At 42.2% G+C, this 20,613-nt stretch overlaps 1 protein-coding gene across 1 annotated transcript in view; it reads right to left on the bottom strand.

Moving 5' to 3' along the window:
* TAF3 (TATA-box binding protein associated factor 3) overlaps positions 1-20,613 on the bottom strand; it is a 127,339-nt gene that overhangs the window by 27,873 nt on the left and 78,853 nt on the right. The window contains exon 3 of the mRNA XM_080352721.1: positions 1,029-2,845. Within this exon, the coding sequence (XP_080208847.1) occupies positions 1,029-2,845 (1,817 nt within the window). The remainder of the gene's footprint in view (positions 1-1,028; positions 2,846-20,613) is intronic.

Here is a 20,613-nt window from a genome sequence, read left to right as displayed (position 1 = left end):
AGGATGTAAAGACCATCTTGGTTAAACCAGAACTTACATAGTGTTTCCTAATGCTAAGGATAGAGATTTAGGAAATCCTGTATCCAAGGTTATCACATATGAAGACAATCTCTTTCTTTTCTTCTGGTTTTTGTTTTTTTTAAAAAACAATTTAATGCGTATTATAAGGTGAAGTGACAAAAAATTAGAGCAAGCCTTGAATTAGGGGAGCTGTTTCTAATGGGATTTCAAATCTGATAACATGCAAATACGCTGGTTTCATTTCTCAAATATTAAATATATTCTGAAGATTAGGTGATATTGGAAAAAAGAAATTATCTTTGGCTGATGTAAATCACTAAGAGTTACAGGAGTGGAAGGAGCTCAACCCACTTGAAAACCAGCTCTCCCCTTCTCTCTTTCAAGCATAAGACTCAAAACGAAAGGTGACATTTGAACATTTAGACCATAATTTGAAAACAATTTTCTTACTTCAAACAAATGGGAGCAATAAGGGGGTGGTCGTGCAAAGAGAGGATTCAGCAGCTCTTCCGAACATAAGATAACTGGTGAACTTGTTTATTTGAGGGCACCTCATTTCTTTCCGCCTTGTAATTTACAGACTTGTACAAGCTTTGAAATGTAGACTTTTAGAAACTAAATTTAAAGTAAAGGTGTATGGTTGCTGCTTCTGACTAAGGGACATCTACAGAACAAAATCTGTGCATTGCGATGCTACATACACTTGTGTGTGTGCTGTTGTTGAGCCCAAGCCCCAACTTTTCAAAGTAAATGGAGGAAAACCAGCAAGGCAATCTCACATTTCAAATTCACAAAACTGAACTTCCACTGTTTTATCTTCCAAAGAGGCGGGACAGTCCCTGGATCTCTTTGGGGACATCTTCCATGGAGCTGTTATGTTTAAAAAATACCAAACCTGGAATCACGCATCTCCTCAAAGCTCTTAAACAATGCTCAGCAGCAAATATAGGAATCCATGTGCATTTTTTCGGGCAGTTATGCCATCTCAGCTCATGGAAACAGCTTACCTTTTCATGTTTGTGTTTCTCCTTTTCTTTCTCTTTCTTTTCTCTTTCTTTCCTCTCCTTTTCCTTCTCCTTCTTTTCCTTTTCTTTGTCCTTCTCCCTTTCTTTCTTTTTCTTCTTCTCTTTTTTGTCTTTCTTCTTCTCTTTCGGTTTCTCTTTGTCCTCAAACAGTTTTTCGGGAAGCATTGGAGACAAGGAAGGTAACATGCTGGGAAGCCTCATGGCAGTTGGTGTGCTGACAAAGGGCAAAGACATTTCCTTGGGAGGTAACACAAGAGGTGCTGATGGAGCCTTTACCTTATCTTCCTTACCCTTATCTTTAAGTTTCTCTTTGTCTTTCTTATCCTTGTCTTTTTTGCCTTTCTCTTTCTCTTTCTTTTTATCTTTATGTTTTTCTTTCTCTTTTTTGGTATTGCCATCTTTCAACTTTACTTTTGTGTCAGCGTCCTCAAAGTCCTTTAGCTTGAATTTATAAGGATCAAGATCCTCATCTTTGAGTAGCTCCTTCCACTGAAATTTCGCTTCCTTGTTTCCTTCCTTGTCTTTATCCTTCTCCTTGCTCTTTTCCTTCTCCTTATTTTTCTCCTGTTTTTTCTCTTTATCTTTTTCCTTTTGTTTTTCTTTCTTCTTCATTTTTGTCTTCAGCTCCTTTTTCAATTTCTTTTTCACTTCTGCTGATGAAGCCAACTTGGTTTTCTCTTCATAGACTTTGATAAGAGGTTCTGGAGTTGGCGGCGAAGCGGAAGGAGAGGAGAAGTAAGTGAAGTTGGCAGGTGGATTAGAAGGTGTCCCCATGTTTGCCTTTCGAATGACCTCATCAATTGAGTCATCCATTGTCCATGAAATGTCTGAACTTGAAGTCCCACCTGAGGGAGGTATTGGAGTTGCTCCTGCCTTATTTGCATTATTGGCAGAAACGGAAGGTTTAGGAGTTGTAGCCTCTGAAACAGAAAGTCTTTTAGGACTGGTAAAAATTTCCCCTTCTGATTCAGAACCAGAGGAAAACTCAAATGGATCCGGTTCTCGTTCTGCACACGCACGAGCAATCACAGCATCAATTGAATCATCAATGGTCTTGTCCATTACTGGTGCTTTCTTAGTCTGGCTTTCAATATTTGGCTTGGCAGCAGGTTCAGGTGGCGTCTGTCCTTGTTTTACTTGAATGTTTTCCTTTCCTATCTTGTCACTTAATGCAGCCAGAGGGGTTCTACTTGGTGTTTCAGGCTTGACAGGTGGTTGGGGAACATGAGCAGGAACCTTTGGACTTTTCGGACTTTTTGGGCTCTTGGCGCGACCCGGTGACTTTTTTTCTTTGGAACCAGGTTTTGGTGAACGTATGGGGCTTCCTGTTACCGCTGGGGAGGGTGTAGTTTTAGGTGATTTTGTCTTCTGTCCTGGAGAACTTGTTTTGGACTTTGTTTTGGGTACAAACGGCTTTGCCTCTAAAGTTTTGGGGGTTGGCATTTGCGATTTTGCAATAGGAGCCAACATTGGTGGTTCTGGTGACGGAGGGGGTACGTCTGTACTGTCCTGAACATGAACTGGAGAAAGCATGGGTGGTACTTTTTGAGTATTTATTGAGCTAAGAGGCTCACGTGGTTCCAAAGCTCCGTCCAAGGTGTCCCCTTTGGAAACGGACGGTTTTAGCCGTTTCACGGGTGGAAATTCCTCAGCATCAGGACTTTCTAATGGTCTCTTGCTCAAGTAGTTCTCATCATTAATTGCCTCATCCTCTTCCATATCTCCCTCTTCTTCCAGTGGCACCTGCATGGCCTCTGCAGATGTACCTCCATCGGTAGGCACCTGTTCCTCTTCCTCTTCTGTAACAAAGAACATTTTAAAAAAGCATTAGGATGATTAAAATGTGTTTTACAGAAACAAACAGGCAGCAGAGCAAATGTTCACATGTATCTCAGCCCATAAGAGGTAAGTGGCCACCTAACAGCTTCTTACTCCTCTACTGGGAAGGAAAGTCTTGTATCCCCTCTGTCTTGCATTGGCCACCACCACAACCGCCAGGTGCCCTCATCGCAGTGTAACATCAAACACATGAGCAAAGGATCTGAGGGTAGACCTTGTGGAGAAGGTCCAAGGTGTCAGTTCTACCTAAAAACATCCTGATTATTTCTTTCTGAAGCTGGTGGGATTACAATAACACAAACCTTGAAGCATTTTTTCCTGTAACAAAGCAGAATGCAAAGCAGACTTGAAAGTAAAATTCACTCGAATGATCTGTCCTTCTTATATATCACACAATTTTGACCGCGGATTAATTACTAGGAAAAATGTCTTCCTAAACCTGGTTTGTTTTTCCTGCAGCAGCACAGTCTGAAGGTTAAAGCAGAGGACTAAGCCCCGCTCAACCTGCCAGGTTCTGCCTCTGATACCATCTTAAGTGCTCGCTGCACACGGACATTATCTGTTACGATGATACGGGAACACCCTAGCATTGCGTGTGTGTGCGTTGGTTTGGATCAGAAACACGCCTTTGAAATGCATCTCCTCGCTGTCCCCGCTCGCCGTTGTTTTCTTTGCACCACGGAGCAACCCTGGAGCCTGTGCGCTGCCTTCTTGCTGCAGCAAAAGCAAAGTCAAATTATCGTTGCCAGAGGAATGCACCTAAAGTGCTTGAGTCACAAGTGGCCATTCAGGCTATGGGACCTAAAAAAAGCAGCTTTTGGAAATAAAATAAACCCCAAAATACGCACAATGTGGACATCAGGCACCAACTGTTTCAAGATACTGCGGACACCACCTCTGTGCTTGCTCTGTTTTTTTGTTTAATAGCAATTATTTTTTTTTGCCCCTACATATAATGCCACCTTCAGTCCTACACATGTGACATTATGGTGCAGAGAAAGGAGAAAATTCACTTGAGATCTCCCAGCAAATCCACAGCAGGTTTGAGAAGAGAACCTCTGATCTTCCCAACCACAGCCAAGCACTTTATCCTCTCGGATACACTTCCTCACTTTCAAAATGGAATTATCCAAGCAGGAAAAAGGATTCTTAGTCTGGAATAAGAACAAGCACACCGGCATTAACCTGACACATTTATATTTGCTGTAATTACGTCATTACACCTATGCTGGTTGACGTTCCTGTGTAGACAACCTCATTTCACTTCAACTCATGTCTCTGTTTACCCACCTGCAAAACATATGACATTTTGTCTAGCAGGGGTTCTGCAGAAAGATATTAAGTGCCCCAACATTCTTGCATGAAATACGTAGCAAAAACCGTTTATTATGACAGCAGATAAAACCCAACTTCTTAATGAGCAGGTGGTTTTAAAGAAGCAAACACCGAGAAACTTATAACGTTACCCTAACACCATTTAAAGCTTTGCAAGGCAGCATCTTTCTGAAAAATCTCTTTTTTGAGGCATTTATTTTCAGGTTTTCTGTGCTGGTGTTTCTCTGCCGTAATGTCAACGCTCTGATTTAGGAGGGTTGAGTCAAGAGCCCTGGGCTGCAGCACAAATCTTGCCAGCATCACAAATTAAGTAAAATGAGCTAGCAACTCTGGCTTTTGCCAGGGCCCAGAGGATTTACAGCAGCCAGCCCAGAGAGGAGACTTTGCCCGAGGATAAAGTCTTAGCCTTCCGTGAAAAACAGAAATGTTAGGGAGTTGGTTTTGCCTGGCTGGGCACTGACATTAAATTTCTTAAACTGCAAAGTTCGGGTATAACTGAGAAATCACTGCAGACCAAGCCTGCACCTGCTATGGGAGTGGGGAAAATCTGCTTCCAGATTGTGGAAATAACTCCAATCTCTGTTTAAGCTGTTGTGGGAATCAGCTCCTTCATCGGCTCAAAATGGTTTTGGGGATGAAGAACTGATATTCATCAGATGTCACGCAGCACCGGTTGCTACCGAGCAGTTCCCTCCCAACCCCATTCAACCTAGTTTGTTTTCGTTTAGAATTGTAGAGAGTGTTAAAATTTAAAACAAACACATTACTTTAAAATCAGGATTTGGAGAAGTCTTTTGCCTCAGCTACAAGATGAAAAGTGTAGCCAAATGCAAACATTATGAAAGACGGGGTTTGATGGTGCAGACTTTAGGAATAGCAACGTAAACCATTTTAATCTAAAAAACATGGGGATAAAAGGAGTTAATAAGGTCGAAGAGAAACTACTGCAATGAATAGTAAAAAAATTACATTTAGTAGAAAAATCAGAACATTTATTTGCTAAAGGTTTCTGCCCGGTGTCTGCTTAAACAGCCACTGTGTTGTACTGTGTCTCACGGAAGGGCACTGCAATAGTCCATATTTTTGTAACTCCTTCCCATCCCAAGGTGCTTCTCATGTTTTACCTACTCAGGACTGCAGAAAACCAGCAGCTGCTGGATCAAAGGTGAAAAAACAATTTCAGGGGAGGTTTGGAGAACAGGGACTGGAGTTTTGTACAATAAAAAAAAAGTAATACTTATTTTTTTTTTAATAAGGGCAAGTAAAGTTTGCACCAGGCCCACAAAGTTCCTGTGATCTCGTGTGGAGGTGCCAGCGAAGGGCAGAAGAGGTTAAAGTGCAGTTTGTAGAGGTGAGACTAGAAATTGGGGTGTCTTGGCTCCAGCTTTCATGCACATTCCTGCAAGCCACAAAGACAACTTAGTAAGGAAGCAGCAGCATTTACCATCCCTTTTATATGGACTTGGATTCCCCAAAACATCTGGAAAAAATTGCCTAGGTCAGTCCTGAACAATCCGGGGACTAAGGAAGTTCACGAGCACTTAACTACTGACACACATTCACCACTTTTCAGACATGCTCAGATGACAATCTGGAATCCTATCGTGGTCAAATGAAACCCAAATTTCTCTTGGAACGAGGCCATGGTCTGATCCTCAGCGAGCGCTGGTTTTCTGCCAGGCAGCGGCTTTCAAACCTGAGCCACCGCAGCTGTGGCCGTGGCACAAAACAATAATGCAGGTTTGTTGTGTTGGGTTTTTTTTGGGGGGTGGGGGGGTTAATTAGAAAAGTGAAATCTCTGTCTTATGTTCAAGAGCCGCAGGTTCTTTTTCCTCCAGAAGGATTCACAGGAGCAGGAACTAAATATGGGGAAAACATCAGCTTTTAAGCGTCATCTGCTTGACTCAGCGATGAGCATTTAAAACCACGCAGCCGCTTTTTCACCTCTGTCCATCTGATTCGCGACCCGGCACTTCTTGACGTGCAATTGTCTGTGCACAGGATTGCTCTTAAACTCTCTTTACTGCCATCTCTCCCTATCTCCAGCCACCTTATTAATGATCCTACTCTTGAGTTAGCATCTATAGGTCAAATGGATATCACCTCAGCCATCTGCCCTAATAACTCTCTCCTGTAATGAAAGGAGACTAGAGCTGTTTGGGAGGTTTCTCAAGATAACAAATATATATATATTTTTTTTGGGGGGGGGGTTTGTTAGAGAAGTCAGTGCTGGATCAATATTAATGTTCACATTACTAAAGCTATACAGAGTAATTGTTTATTATGTCAGCTGGACCCAAGCGCAGAGCCTGGGTTCAGTTGATGCACAGGTTACAGGATGGATGGGCTCAGCCCAGTGAATTTGTCCAACGCTGAAATAAAACAGACAGCTGCTAATTTGGAGAAAACTGTGTGTTCAGACAGCATTTCTTACTGGAGCACATCAGGATGTGTGACACCGCCTGTGCCTACGTAACAAGGCAAGTTCTTTGCTTTCACGAATTGATTTTGAAGCTAAGAGAGGAAGGAGCCCGTTCCTCTCCTGACACGGGTCTGCAGAGCGATCTTGGGCAGGTCACATCTTGTTGTCTTCCCATCTGACAAGCGATGATAATTTCATCTCACAGGGGCGCTGTGAAAGCTGAGTGCGATAAATACATAGCTCCTTGGGATTTCCGGACAGAAAGCATTAGAATCCCAAACGCAAGCTGCGGAGCTCTATCACCACTTCAAATACTGGAAAATTTCTTAAGCTGAACAGTTCAGGCAAGGAACTGAAAGTCCTGCATCTTTTTAACAAAAAAAACCCCAAAAAACACTAAAGAAGCACAAAACTTCTTTCTTTGTACATCATGTTCCTGTAGCACAGCAGGGAGTCCAAGAAGGCTTATTGAATATATACCTTCTTAATTTGGCCACGGCTCAGTTTCAGGACAGCAATACTCAACACTTCAGTAATGAACTTCCAAGTTCACCATGATCAAGAGACTGTTTGTCCCTAAAACTGACAGAGGGGTACAAAGGGACAGGAATCCTGCCCTTATTGCAGGACCTGCAGTGCAATCACCCGTACCGCGCTATCAGGCTCTCCCGGCCGCCTCATTAGAGGAGGCTGCACACATTGCCCTGTCAATGACAGGTCGGGTGAAAGTGAAGGCAGGAAAAAAACAGATGAAAAAGTCTTCTGGTTCAAGAGAAAGGCACCTATGTACAGGCATTCTACAAGCAAGAAAACCTATTTAAAATATATATACATATAAATACATATATCAAATTAAATTGTCATCATCTTGGTCATTACCAGACTTTTTACTTGGTAGTTTCAGAGACAGCAGCAAAAGCACTTCCATCTGGATCATAGAATCATGGAATGTCCTGAGTTGGAAAGGACCCACAAGGATCATCGAGTCCAACTCCTGTCCCTGCACAGGACAACCCCACAGTTCACACCGTGTGTCTGGGGGTGTTATTCAGTCTCTTCTTGAACACGGTCAGGCTTGGGGCTGTGACACCTCCCTGGGGAGCCTGTTCCAGTGTCCAGCACCCTCTGGGTGAAGAACCTTTTCCTAATGTCCCACCTAAACCCCTAGCACATCTTCCTGCCATTCCCTAGATGATGTCCTAAGGAACATGGCACTGAGTGGGACAGACAAGATCTCTGCTCAGCTCTTGACGCTTCAAAAAACTTGCTGTTGGCTGGTATTTAATTGTAAGTGAAGTTCCAAGCACTCTTCTGGCAACTGGATTAATATTTCCCCGTGTCACAGGGCGGTATCAGGATAAAACCAAGTGGCTAAGAGCTGGAGATCTAAGAATAAACCAGTATTTCTTAGGGACAAGATGAAGGAGAGTCAAACACGTTGACATGAAGATGGACCCCACTTGCTGAAGAAAGTATAATATGATGTTAAGAACAGCAGCCTCTTACCTCCAAGGCAATGGGTGACGTAGAAATTGCATGAAGCCCTGGCAGGTAACAGTTCCTGTGGAAGCCAACTCTTGTTATTAGAATAATGCAAGATTTTGGCATTTGGTATTTGATATTTAGCACGTCAGATAAACAATATCAGCTTTCAAAGCAAACTCATTACGGATACAGTTCTGAATGAGCAGATGTTTCCATGCAACCGATACCTGCCTGTTTTCAACAATTACATTTCTTCCATAACCTTTTTCTTTTTTAAACAGAACTTGAACATTTTCTCTCCTGACCGAGTGCAAAGTGGCCAAATATGGATCTATCGGTAGATCACCCATCATTTTCACACACAGTTGTGTTCACATCAGGTCTCTGGGCTCCTCTGCACTGTGTGGTACCAAGTACCTAAGTCTGGAAGTTGAATGTGTCAGGGTTTCTAAGGAAAATTAGCACTCATGAAAAGAACTACCATGGCAGTGCCTGCACTGAAACCTTCAATCCACCTTCCTTTGCAAGCATTTGCTGAAGGTTTTATACACAAGCCAGTTCAGCCTCTCAAATACAAGAAATTAAGTGAGCATTCCACAGTATATGAAACTTTTTAGTGAAAAAAAAACCCCTCAAACCAACAATATTTTCCTGCAGACTTCCAGAATAACTTTCCTATTGTCTAGATAAGGCATGAGATTAAGCTAAAGATATCTTTTGGGAAATTTTAAGTCACTAAGTCAAGAGCTCAACATCCTTAACATACCCTAATAAGTAGGGACTTTTGACTTCTGTTAAAAGTGAAAAGATTTTTTCTTATGCCATGATAGGTTTTATCTCTTCAACTTGTAATAACAATGGCTTTTTCCCAAAACAAACAGAAAGTGTGCTTGTAGTCCATAAAGGAAATTAATGAAGAGCAACAAAATTCAATCCTGATACCCTACAGGCCAAAATCCTGATACTTCAATGCAAAATGAACACACTAGGATACTTGCAATGTATTTTGAGCTTAAAATGCCAGATTTTATATAGATATATGTGTGTGCATATATATGTTATATATATTATTATCTATACAACTTCTCTGTCATATAAACACAACTGATCACTGATGCGACTTGTTAAGCAAACAGGTGATACACCAACAGATTTCTCTTTTACTGTATAAAGGAGATCAACCAGCCTATTACCCAACCCTGATATTTTCCAATTGACACTTTCTACGGGAAGAGAGCTGGTAAGAAAGCACCATCAAGGAAGCTCATCTTCCACAGGTCTCAAATTTTTCCACTGACATTGCCAGCGAGTTCATTCCAGCCCCTTCTCGGTATGTTCTAAAATGTCAAAACCACAAATACGTTAAACAAAAATTAAAGAAAAAAAAAAGCTTTCGGGTATGGATAGTGATTTTGCATACACAACTGAAACACTGAAGAGGATGTTAAAGATGCCTGAAGCTAAGCATCCAGATTTCTTAGTTATGCTGGAACATTTTGGCTCAAATGGCTGGGTGGTGCCTTCGACAACCAGTATTAGCCAGGGTTGAATTTGGAGGTGTTCAACGGGACTGAGAGACCTGGTGTATACATTTATCAATCACTCCAAAACATAGTTTTTAACCTGTCTGAGAAGCTACAAGTGGTCAACAAAAGCCCCTTCCATCCCTAATGGACAAAATAGATCCATCTGCCTTGAAATACAGATGATGGCAATAATGTGGATGAGGACTCACAAATTTCCAGACCAGTTCGGTTATCTCTCCACCCTGACGAACAACTAATTCACACTCTTGATTAGGCAATTCTTGGTATTAAATCAATGGAGACGAACTTTTCAACACAAGCATGGGAATAAGACATAGGTAGTTAGCCAGAAAGAAACCACAATGACTGAAGCTGTAGTTCTACATCACAGCGTTGCTTAAGAAAGAAACAGTCCCATCCTTTATTTTGTCTGGGTTCAAGCATTTGTGCAGAAGAATGGGGAACTAATTGAAGCTAAAATAAGAGAGATTATCTGTTAGTTTGAACCCAAATCACCAGCCTCGTCTGCCATGATGCTACTCAAATTTTTGGGCTAGAACAAGCCAGACTAAAGTCTTACACCTCCTTTCTTCATCATCATCTTGCCCCTTCTCTACAGTGAAGTGTCTTAACAGGCTAACTCATATGGAAATATATCTGGGAGTGGGTACTAATTGACAGGAAGCTCAACATGAACCAACAGTGTGCCCAGGTGGCCAAGAATTGTATCCTGTCCTGTATCAAAAATAGCGTGGTCAGCAGGACAAGGGCAGTGATCCTTCCCCTGTGCACTGCATTGGTGAGGCCACACCTGGAGTATTGTGTTCAGTTCTGGGCCCCTCAGTTCAGGAAAGACATTGAAGTGCTGGAGCGGGTCCAGAGAAGAGCAACAAGGCTGGGGAAGGGACTTGAACACAAGCCCTATGGGGAGAGGCTGAGGGAGCTGGGCTTGTTTAGTCTGGAGAAGAGGAGGCTTAGAGGTGAGCTCAGCACTCTCTAGAACTACCTGAAGGGCAGTTCTACCCAGGTGGGGATTGGTCTCTTCTCCCAGGCAGTCAGCAATAGGACAAGGGGCCATGGGCTTCAACTCTGCCAGGGGAAATTTAGGCTGGAGATTAGAAAGCAATTCTGTGCAGAGAGAGTGGTCAGGCATTGGAATGGCTGCCCAGGGAGGTGCTGGACTCACCGTCCCTGGAGGTTTTGAAACTGAGATTGGACATAGCACTTAGTGCCCTGATCTAGTCAATGGACTGGAGTTGGACCAAGGGTTGGACTTGATGATCTCTGAGGTCTTTTCCAACCCAGTCGATTCTGTGAAAATAAAATAAAATAAAAAAAAAAAAAAAAGTATTTTTCTGTCCAGTTGGCGCAGTAAAAATCTCACCTCAGGATCACACAAGCCTAAGGGTGTGGGAAAGGCTGGAGGCACAGAGCATCCCTCTTCAGGTATCAGACAAATGTGCAGCTTTGGTGCACATGTGGCTTTAGTGTGCACATGGTGCAGTGTGGCTTTAGGATACTGCATGCAATGAGAATAACACTTTTAGACACTAGTTGCAGTCCTCATTATAATACTTTTTTAGAATATGCAATGTTTATGAAGCCACACTACCCAGGATTCTTCAAATGACACACCCAGCTTCCTGCTGCAGAGATAAAAACAGCGTTGGCAGATTGTTATCAGCTACAATCTCTCTCTGATCCGACAAAATATCAGTCCTACATTTGTGCTGCAAATAGGAAGCAAAAACGTGTTTCTGTCTAAATAAAAAGAGGGGGAGTTTGATTTTCTAATAGCGGCTCAACAGTTTTTTGTAGATCACACGTACACAGACGAATAAATGCACGTGCATGGCAATGTTATGCTGATGTGTCTGGAGATGTTATTCAGGCTTTGGATGGAGAGTAAAACCAACCACAGAAACACCTTTAGGAAGTGATGGAGCGAGAAGGTGGGTGAGAACCAGCCAGTTCCCCATCACCAGGGCAGCCTCGGCTCAGCCTCTTCGGTGTTGTTCTGAATTACTTGTGACTGAGTCTCTCCCCTGAAATCTGCAGAACACAGAACGACACAAAAACCGCCACCGTTTGATCTGTTTCGATCAGGGGCAGAAAACTGCCATAAAAAATGCCAAAACTTGGATTAATCTGCACGGTTTTCACTCTGCATTTTACTCCTGGGGTGTATGATCCTTGGCAGAATTTGGAACTTGCCCCGAAGTACATGGGAAGCTATAGAGGTTTTCTCTTTAAAGGAACATTTTGACTTCTAAAAAATGAAATTATTAGCAAAGACAAGGTAATTAGGCAATGACAATTCATAGAGTACAACCAATCAATAACAGAGTACATTAGCAAGACTGACAGAGGGGTGAAGCTGATACGTTATAAATGGCTTTATACCGACCTGTAAAAATGCAGCGTTTCCCTCACATTCGGCACAATAAAAAACTAAAGTGCTATATAAGCAAGCCAACCTGAAATGACACCTAGTATTATAAATGGCCTAATCTATATGTTAATACTGTTGTATCACATAACTGCAGCAAGACCAAGATAACAATATGACTTTGGGGTTTCTATGGCTACATCCTGGGCTAACGTGCCTGAAAGGGCTCGCTGCTGACACCACACCAGCTTTCCGAGTGCTTCTCTTTGGTTATTTATGATATGATTTATGATAACGACAACATCTCCTATTTTCTCCCCTCGTCAGATACAATAAATTGCCATCGTTAATCACCGTTCTTGCTTCAGCTATGATTACAATAGTATAATAGGGCCAAGCTATGGTAATACTGTGTATTAAGGTGGGCTTTTTTTTCCCCTTTAAAGAAATATGCAGAAGTAGATCTTTGTAGCCGATGTCAGTACCTGTGGTATTTTAATAATCTTCCCAGGAGTATTTGTGGATGAGAATTTCTGTTACAACTCAGATTTGACAGTGCTCCTCTCGCAAAGATCAATTTTACGATCTAAAGACTCAAAATCCACATCGTATTATCTGTATCTAACAATTCTCAGATGTAATGCGAGGGCTTCATATGTATTTTTCTTGATAAAAAGAAAGCAGATGGTCAGACTTTTCACTTTGCACCTCTGTATCTGATCTTCCTGGCAGAGCTTCCCAAACCAGCTTTTCAGGTATCACAAATCTTACTAAAAACAAAAACACTGAACCTATATAAACATTTGGAAGGATTTTGCAGTGCCTTTCTTTTTATATATTATGGTCTTGTGTAAGAAAATATACTGTTCTACCTTCAATAAAATCGTGTGCTAAAAACCCCAGACTTTTACAAATATTTTAAGAAGCAAATATTTATACCTGCTAGAGGAGGAACAAACTAGGTATTTATTACATTTTACCACCTGTACTTCTGCTATAGTAATAATTTTTAGCTAGTATTGCAGAATATGTTTCAGTGCTTCACAGATTTGCAACCTACATATGCATTCATGTACAAAGCGAGAAAATACAGTGATTATTTAAGATCTTATTTTGCAACTGAGCTGAAGGACCCCAAAAAGGGTAAGGCATCATTGTCCAATAGACATCACATATTTCTTTTACCTTGTTACCTCAGACCTCACCCTTTCTTCCCAAAAGTTAAATCTCCAAAGCTCTGATTTCTGTGTAATGTGCCCATGACAGCAGAATCACAGTTTGGGACACAGGTGCTAGAATTTAAGTCACATTTCTCATCCTCAGGAGTCTCAGAGACACCAAGTCAGAGGCAGACGTGATGGCATGACGAGGTATTTCAGGTCACATTAATAAGCGTATTTCTATTTATATTGCTGCTATAAATAGCTCACATGCCCTTCAGCCCTGTGATCATTAGTGACCCGACTTGTTATTGGTATTGTGGCAAAGGTAGAAGAGATAGGTGGGGAGAGGGTGACAATATCGACCGATGCAGGGACGATGTTTGATGTGGAAGTGGTAGCACAGCAGAAATGGGAATATGAAGACAGAGGTGTCCTTTCAAATAATTATCTCATCTCAAAGCTCAGGTGATAACCACGGACACCTCTGTGTCAGGTGAGGCAAAAATCCAGGTGGAGAGAGAACATCTCTGCCACAAAATCAGCCACAATTACCTGTGACTTGCTTTACTCCATCAGAAGTAAACCTGGGCTATTTTGGGTATTAATTTGTTATATATAATACTTGCTCACATGACGGAGCTTCTGCAAAGAAAGCATTACCAGAAGGAATCTTTGGCTTAACACAACTTTAGACCATCATCACTCTTGCTGTGCAGGACAAAGATGCAACTTTTCCATCGTAAAAAGGCTGTGAGTGTTTATATCACCTTCAAATAACTTTTTAGTTTAACAACTCATTTGGCCATTAATTGCCTTTCCACTCCTTTTCCTATTGCGCATTACTTGCAATTGCAAGGGCACGTTCGAAACCAAATGACAAGCTGCTCAGGGCAAGAACCATATCTGTATTCTTCAAAGCTCTTTGGTTACTTCTGGGCACTATAAAACAACAAACCATGGGGCATGTATTTAGAGACTCTCCTATCCATTTGATTGTCTTCATCAGATAAGAAAGGGAAATTAAGTATTTTCGCAGCAGTAAAAAAACATTTTATAAAAATGAGAAAGACTGGGGGAGAAGTTTATTCTTCATATAAGAACTGAGGTGTACAAAAATATCAACCAGATACTACGCTCTAGAATAAACTGGAAAAACTCTGTCTACACTGTTAGGCAAACCCCTGATCTGTGGTATCTATAGTGGCATAGATGAACATAAGTCACTGAAATTTAATAATAATAATAAAATAAATATAAACCAGCCCTGCCATTGACTGGAAACTCCCACTAATGCAAACAGAGTTACTATATCTTCAAAGTAAAAAAAAAAAAGGCAAGTGTTTACCCTCTCTCTCAATATATGTATGCACACCATACCCAGAAGTATTTACCAAATATTCCAGCTGTTGGGAATGGGTGTATCAGCTCATTTCTCTAAAGACAGCAGCGGCAATTAGGAATGCTTTTGCCATCCAGAGTAATGTGTTTATTCAAACAGTTGCTAAGTCAGAAATACAAATGCAATTCCAGCTTATGGCTCTGAACAGCATCCAAAGTCTTCACGAATATGTGCTGACAATGCGACCCTGGGACTTCAGTACCCTGAATTGGTAGCGGTGTCTCTTGGTACATACGTGAAAACCCACATTTGCTGGGGAAAATTCTGAGATACAATAGGAATCCCATAACAAATATAATCTTTTTGATCTAGCAGAGAAGGAAATCACTGATGATAAGGCTTTAATAAAGCTTGACAAGCCTCAAAATTAAATTTGCTGGGAAGGGTTCACCCCCGAAACAGATACTTTCAAGCGGTCTTCACGAAAGAAGTCGAGGGAAGACTTAAAGAGAGGAAAATGTTTACTTTAGGAGCTTTTTTTCTTACAGCTACAAATCCAATTAGTGACCCTCTTTGTCTTTCAGCCTCTCTCCTTTATTCTGGGTGGGAGCACATGTGTGTCCCTTGCTCTGCCTCTAACCCTGCCCTGCAAAAGGTGCCCATAGGCAGAGAGCAAACTCAATCAGGGCAGGGTGACACAATCTAGAGAGCTGCACTTCTCAGCCATTTGAAACCGGATCGGACAGGCGGGTTCAAAATGCTGCTGTCAGCACCGCTGGAAAAAGAAAGAAAACAAGTGCTACGAGAGCACGGGGTGAGGGTACTGAGTAATAATTCTGCGGGCAGCTCCCCGCTCCAGCAAGGAGCCCAGTGCAGGGAGGCCGTAGGAAAATTTCAACCGCATCCAATTTAAAATCTCTGCTTTTTATTTCCTGCGACCTTATAATTTTTCAGGGACAGCTGCAAAAATCTATTGCTTCTTCCCGGAGGACCTCATGGATCGCGGCAACATCTTCAAATAAATCTCACTTCCAAAGGAGCTCAGAGACTAAAATCAGAGCAAAGGAGTCTCTTAGATGCTGTCACCGTCTAAGAGGTTTTTGGGGGACAACTGGAAAGACCTTGTGCTGTTTTGCAAAGCCAAAACCAATCCTATGCTTCTGCAGTCACTGTAAGCCTTTGTACGATAATTAAGCTAATCAAAAAGGAGTGTAAAATACTAGAGAAAAAGAATAGAAAAGAGATTCAGAGATATCAAGAATCACAGAATCACAGAATGTCAGGGATTGGAAGGGACCTCAAAAGCTCATCCAGTGCAATCCCCCCATGGAGCAGGAACACCCAGATGAGGTTACACAAGAAGGTGTCCAGGTAGGTTGGAATGTCTGCAGAGTAGGAGATTCCACAACCTCCCTGGGCAGCCTGGTCCAGGCTCTGCCACCCTCACTGAGAAGAAGTTTCTTCTCAATTTTAAGTGGAACCTTTTGTGTTCCAGTTTGAACTCATTACCCCTTGTCCTATCATTGGTTGTCATCAAGAAGAGCCTGGCTCCATCCTCCTGACACTCATCCTTTACATATTTATAAACATTAATAAGGTCACCTCTTAGTCTCCTCTTCTCCAAGCTAAAGAGCCCCAGCTCCCTCAGCCTTTCCTCACACGGGAGATGCTCCACTCCCTTCAGCATCTTTGTTGCCCTGCGCTGGACTCTCTCCAGCAGTTCCCTGTCCTGCTGGAACTGAGGGGCCACAACTGGACACAATATTCCAGGTGTGGTCTCCCCAGGGCAGAGCAGAGGGGCAGGAGAACCTCCCTGACCTACTGATCACCCCCCTTTTAATCCACCCCAGGTACCACTTGCCTTCTTGGCCACAAGGGCCCAGTGCTGGCTCACGGTCATCCTGCTGTCCACCAGGAGTTCCAGGTCCCTTTCCCCTATGCTGCACTCTAATAGGTCATTCCCTAATTCCTACCCAGATGCAAGACTCTACACTCTCCCTTGTTATATTTCATTATGCAGGAGAGGTGGGCACGAAGGTGAAATGATTTGTGATATACTCCTCTTGGTATTGCATGCAATGGATGCAAAATAACAGAGTATGCTTTTGTGGAAACGTTCGGCAAGTTTCAAATTATTGTCTCTTTTTAGAAACATCCCAACCTGTTTTTTAAATAGAAAATTACAGCCCTCACAAGCCAATGTTGTGTGAGGTTGAACCTTCCACCCACCTCACTCCTGAGCACCCAGCAGCCTCCTTGCAACGCACGGTCTGCCCCAGCGCTCCCAGTGACCTTGGCAAAACTCTTAAAACAAAAAACACAAACAAAAAACCTCCAGGACCTCAGGCTCTAAAGCTATTTTAGAATTAGCTTTGAATAATTGTCCCACAATAGGAGTTTTCTTGATTAATTGCTTAAGATAAGGCCTCCTTTTTCCTTGCTCGCCTCCAGTGACTCCCTCTACTTCCCATAATCACTTTTGTCCCAGTCTCCTGTTTACTGGGAACTGCCAGGAGAAAAATCAGAGATACACCAACTCCATTACCTGAGGATTAGCCAGGAGATAACCCCATGTATTCCATTACTGACCATTATTTGAGTAATTATTCTATCAAGTTTAGACCATGCAAAAGATGCACGAACGGTTTTGCAAAGCTTGCCCAAGCTGTAGATCTAAGGGATGCGACTTGTGTCCTTCAACAAAACGAAAATGATGTGCTGATTGCAAAGGAAAATGAGAAGTGGGTTTGTATCAAGTATATTTTTCTTAAAAAAATAAAATCAACAGTCAAAACACACACAAACCCCCAACTAATTAGGCTTAATTAGAAGTTAAGGATCTATTTCTATTGAGTTTCTGCACAAGATGGATTGTATACATACAAACTGGATTGTATACATGCTTGATTACAGAAATTTTGCAGGATATTGCTTTTCCATCTGAATTAGTTAAAAAATGGTATTCGGCCATTAGTTTATGAGATTAGCATCCTGACTATAGGGAAAGCAAGGACAGAGGGGAAACAAAGAGTCAGTAACCAGCAGGCTTAAATGAAACAAGAAACTTGAGCACACACATCAGTACTACACTCAGAGGGCTTGATACCCTGATTTAAACTGAATTAATGCCTTTTAGCTAAGTAATATTTTTCTTGGACACACAGGAGAAATGAAAAAAACCCTATGAAAACAAATTTAGCAAAGGAATTGGCTTCAGTAGGCAGTTTTACGTAACATTAACTTTCCACACAGACATTAAAAAAAAACTATCCTTAATTTGAGAGCTGTTGCATTCCCATGTAATCTTCCTGTTTCGTGGACCTGTGACTGGTACTTTACCAAGGACACCAGAAGATGCTCTACAAAGACCCCCCCTAAGAAGCCACAAACTAAAGACAACTTCATCTTGAGAGACAAAATTTCCTTCAGATATCAAACGCAGCCAAAGTATTTACAGACGATGCAAAATCAATCTATAACTATATATCTGACCATCCTTCTCTTGCCACACTTGCTGAAGCCGTGTTCTTAAAATCACCGTCAAAATCTACAATCTTTATTTTCAAAAGACCATCAACCTTCCAGTTCCAGCAGATATCATGTAATGTCTTATGTAAGCTATTTTTTAGACATATTTTCTTTGTAATTTTAAGTGCCATTCTAGTAGACAGGTATAACCACCCCTCAGCCAGGGGTAGTTTGGCATTTTTTAACTTATGTTGCTTCATGGTCTTCCAGCTCTTGGCTAATGCAAATAAAGCTTCCACATGGTCTCCATATAGTCAGACCTTGACCACCTCTGTCTTGATGAGTTTTTGGGGGGCAGAGGGGAGATTTACCTACGGGAGGGAGCACAAACTGTTGGTATTCTCAGGATTCGGGCAGAACCAAGCGTGCTCAGCTGTGGCAAGGGAGCTCCGTCCATTCTAAGATTAAAGCCAGTGGTTGGGAAGGTTGGGTTTTAATGGATAAATTGCTGCCGAGTCCGCTCAGCCAAACACCTTTGCTGATGAACGAGACTTGAAATTGGGTGGGGAGGGGATTATCTTCCTGCCGTGGCATGTGATTTTTAAGAACACCCCCCTATTAATTTAGTTACGTGCCAAATAGTGAGCAGCAGTTTGACCCAAATCCTATTAGCAACAACATTCATTTCTCCCGCCTCCCAGTTCAAATTGTAAATTCATGGGGCAAGGACCTGCATTATGTTTGTAAAGCCTTCACCCACACTGTTGGATGCATAATTCATGGACATGAACAACAAGGAAGATTTTCTTTTGCATTTCTTCGTTTCTTCTTTTTGTTCTGATTCTCTTTTTTTTCTCCCATCCTTGTATTTTCCTCCTTTGGTTTGATCTTCACTGCCTCCCCCTTCCAAAAACATTACATTTTTTTCTGTCCTTTTCCTGTCCCTCACTCTAAGCTTTCGCTTCTGCTAAAACATAAAAACCAGAAGAGGCAAGAACACATTTGCTTTTTGTGTCACTTGGGATATTTTCATTAAGGAGACTGGTGGCCAAAGGCACAACTGAAGCAAAGCGAAAAGGACAAAACATTTAGGAAGCCAATGAAACACTGGACTGTAAGAAGTACCGAGAAGAAGGAGAGGAGATAAAGATACACTAAATAAGTATTTTGGGGACAAAATGAAGAAGATGGGACAAATCAGGATGTGGACACATGGTTAAAGCAACTGTGGAACAAGACAAAATGTGATTGGGGAGCAACTGTTTGCTAGTTTGGTTTCTCCATCATGTGATGTTATATCCTGCAAGCTCTGGTCCTTGAGCACTTGCTTAGGGAGAGTCTCTTCAGTCCTGAATTCTTCCACCTCACATCTGTCACAGCGAATGCTGTGGCTTCATTTCTTATGTACCTCCAGAAGAATAAAAAATGCCTGAGGATACTCTTAGATAAGAAGTTGTTCAGATGTGACGTTATCTCAGCAGTCATTGAAAAGTAATTACACCTCATATTCTCACGAAGCATTCATTGTTTTCAAAAGAGACTTAGATATCTAACTTTTAGATATATAACTTTTGCAGATTCTGCTATATTATTCATATGTTTTAGTAGAAACAAGGAATAGCTGAAGAATCGCAGTTTGGTCACTAATGTACAGATTGTCTTGCTTACAATGGTGAATTCAGTGTCACCATTGCAAATCACAAGAATATATCTGTCTAGCGCATTGCAGCCAAGATGAATTATCTTCCAATCTCTTGGGTTTTTCTGAGTTCTAATATAATGTGTGTGAGGTCACTTGCAATGATCAGCAGCTTGGGACACAGGGTACTGATGCTGTCAAACACCGACAATTACAATTACGGATTACCCTTGCTTCAAGCACAACTGTGCTCTGACATTGTCCTACAGCATCGAGCACCCACAGGGCAGCTCCACTCCGGGAGCTGAGGGAAACGCCAAATTCTCCTCTCCCTCCTTTCTGAAAGAAACAACTTTTGGCCTAATCATAGAACAGAATCATTTTGGTTGGAAAAGTCCTTTAAGAACATCAAGTCCAACCATCAAGCCAACACTGCTGAGTCCACCTCTAAACCGTGTCTCTAAGAACCTCACCTACATGTCTTTTAAACCCTTCCAGAGATGGTGACTCCACCACTGCCTTGGGCAGCCTGTTCCAATGCCCAACAACCCTTTCTGGGAAGAAATTTTTCCTAATATCCAATCTGAATCTTCCCTGGCGCAACTTGAGGCCGTTTCCTCTGGTCCTGTCGCTTGTTCCTTGGGAGCAGAGCCCGACCCCCTCTGGCTCCAAGCTCCTTTCAGGCAGTTCAGAGATCAGAAGGTCTCCCCTCAGCTCCTGTTCTCCAGCTGAACCCCCCAGGTCCCTCAGCCGCTCCATCACACTTGTGCTCCAGCCCCTTCCCCAGCTCCGTTCCCTTCTCTCAACTCGTTCCAGCACCTCAAGGGCTTTCTTGTCATGAGGGGCCCAAAACTGACCCCAGGATTCAAGGTTTGGCCTCCCCAGTGCCCAGCACAGGGGGACGGTCACTGCCCTGCTCCTGCTGGCCACGCTATTCCTGATACAAGCCAGGATGCTGGTGG

Source organism: Nesoenas mayeri (assembly GCF_963082525.1).
Source record: "Nesoenas mayeri genome assembly, chromosome: 1".
Taxonomy (NCBI): domain Eukaryota; kingdom Metazoa; phylum Chordata; class Aves; order Columbiformes; family Columbidae; genus Nesoenas; species Nesoenas mayeri.
Note: the sequence above shows the minus strand (reverse complement) of the source record. Positions and strands in the feature narration are given on the sequence as shown.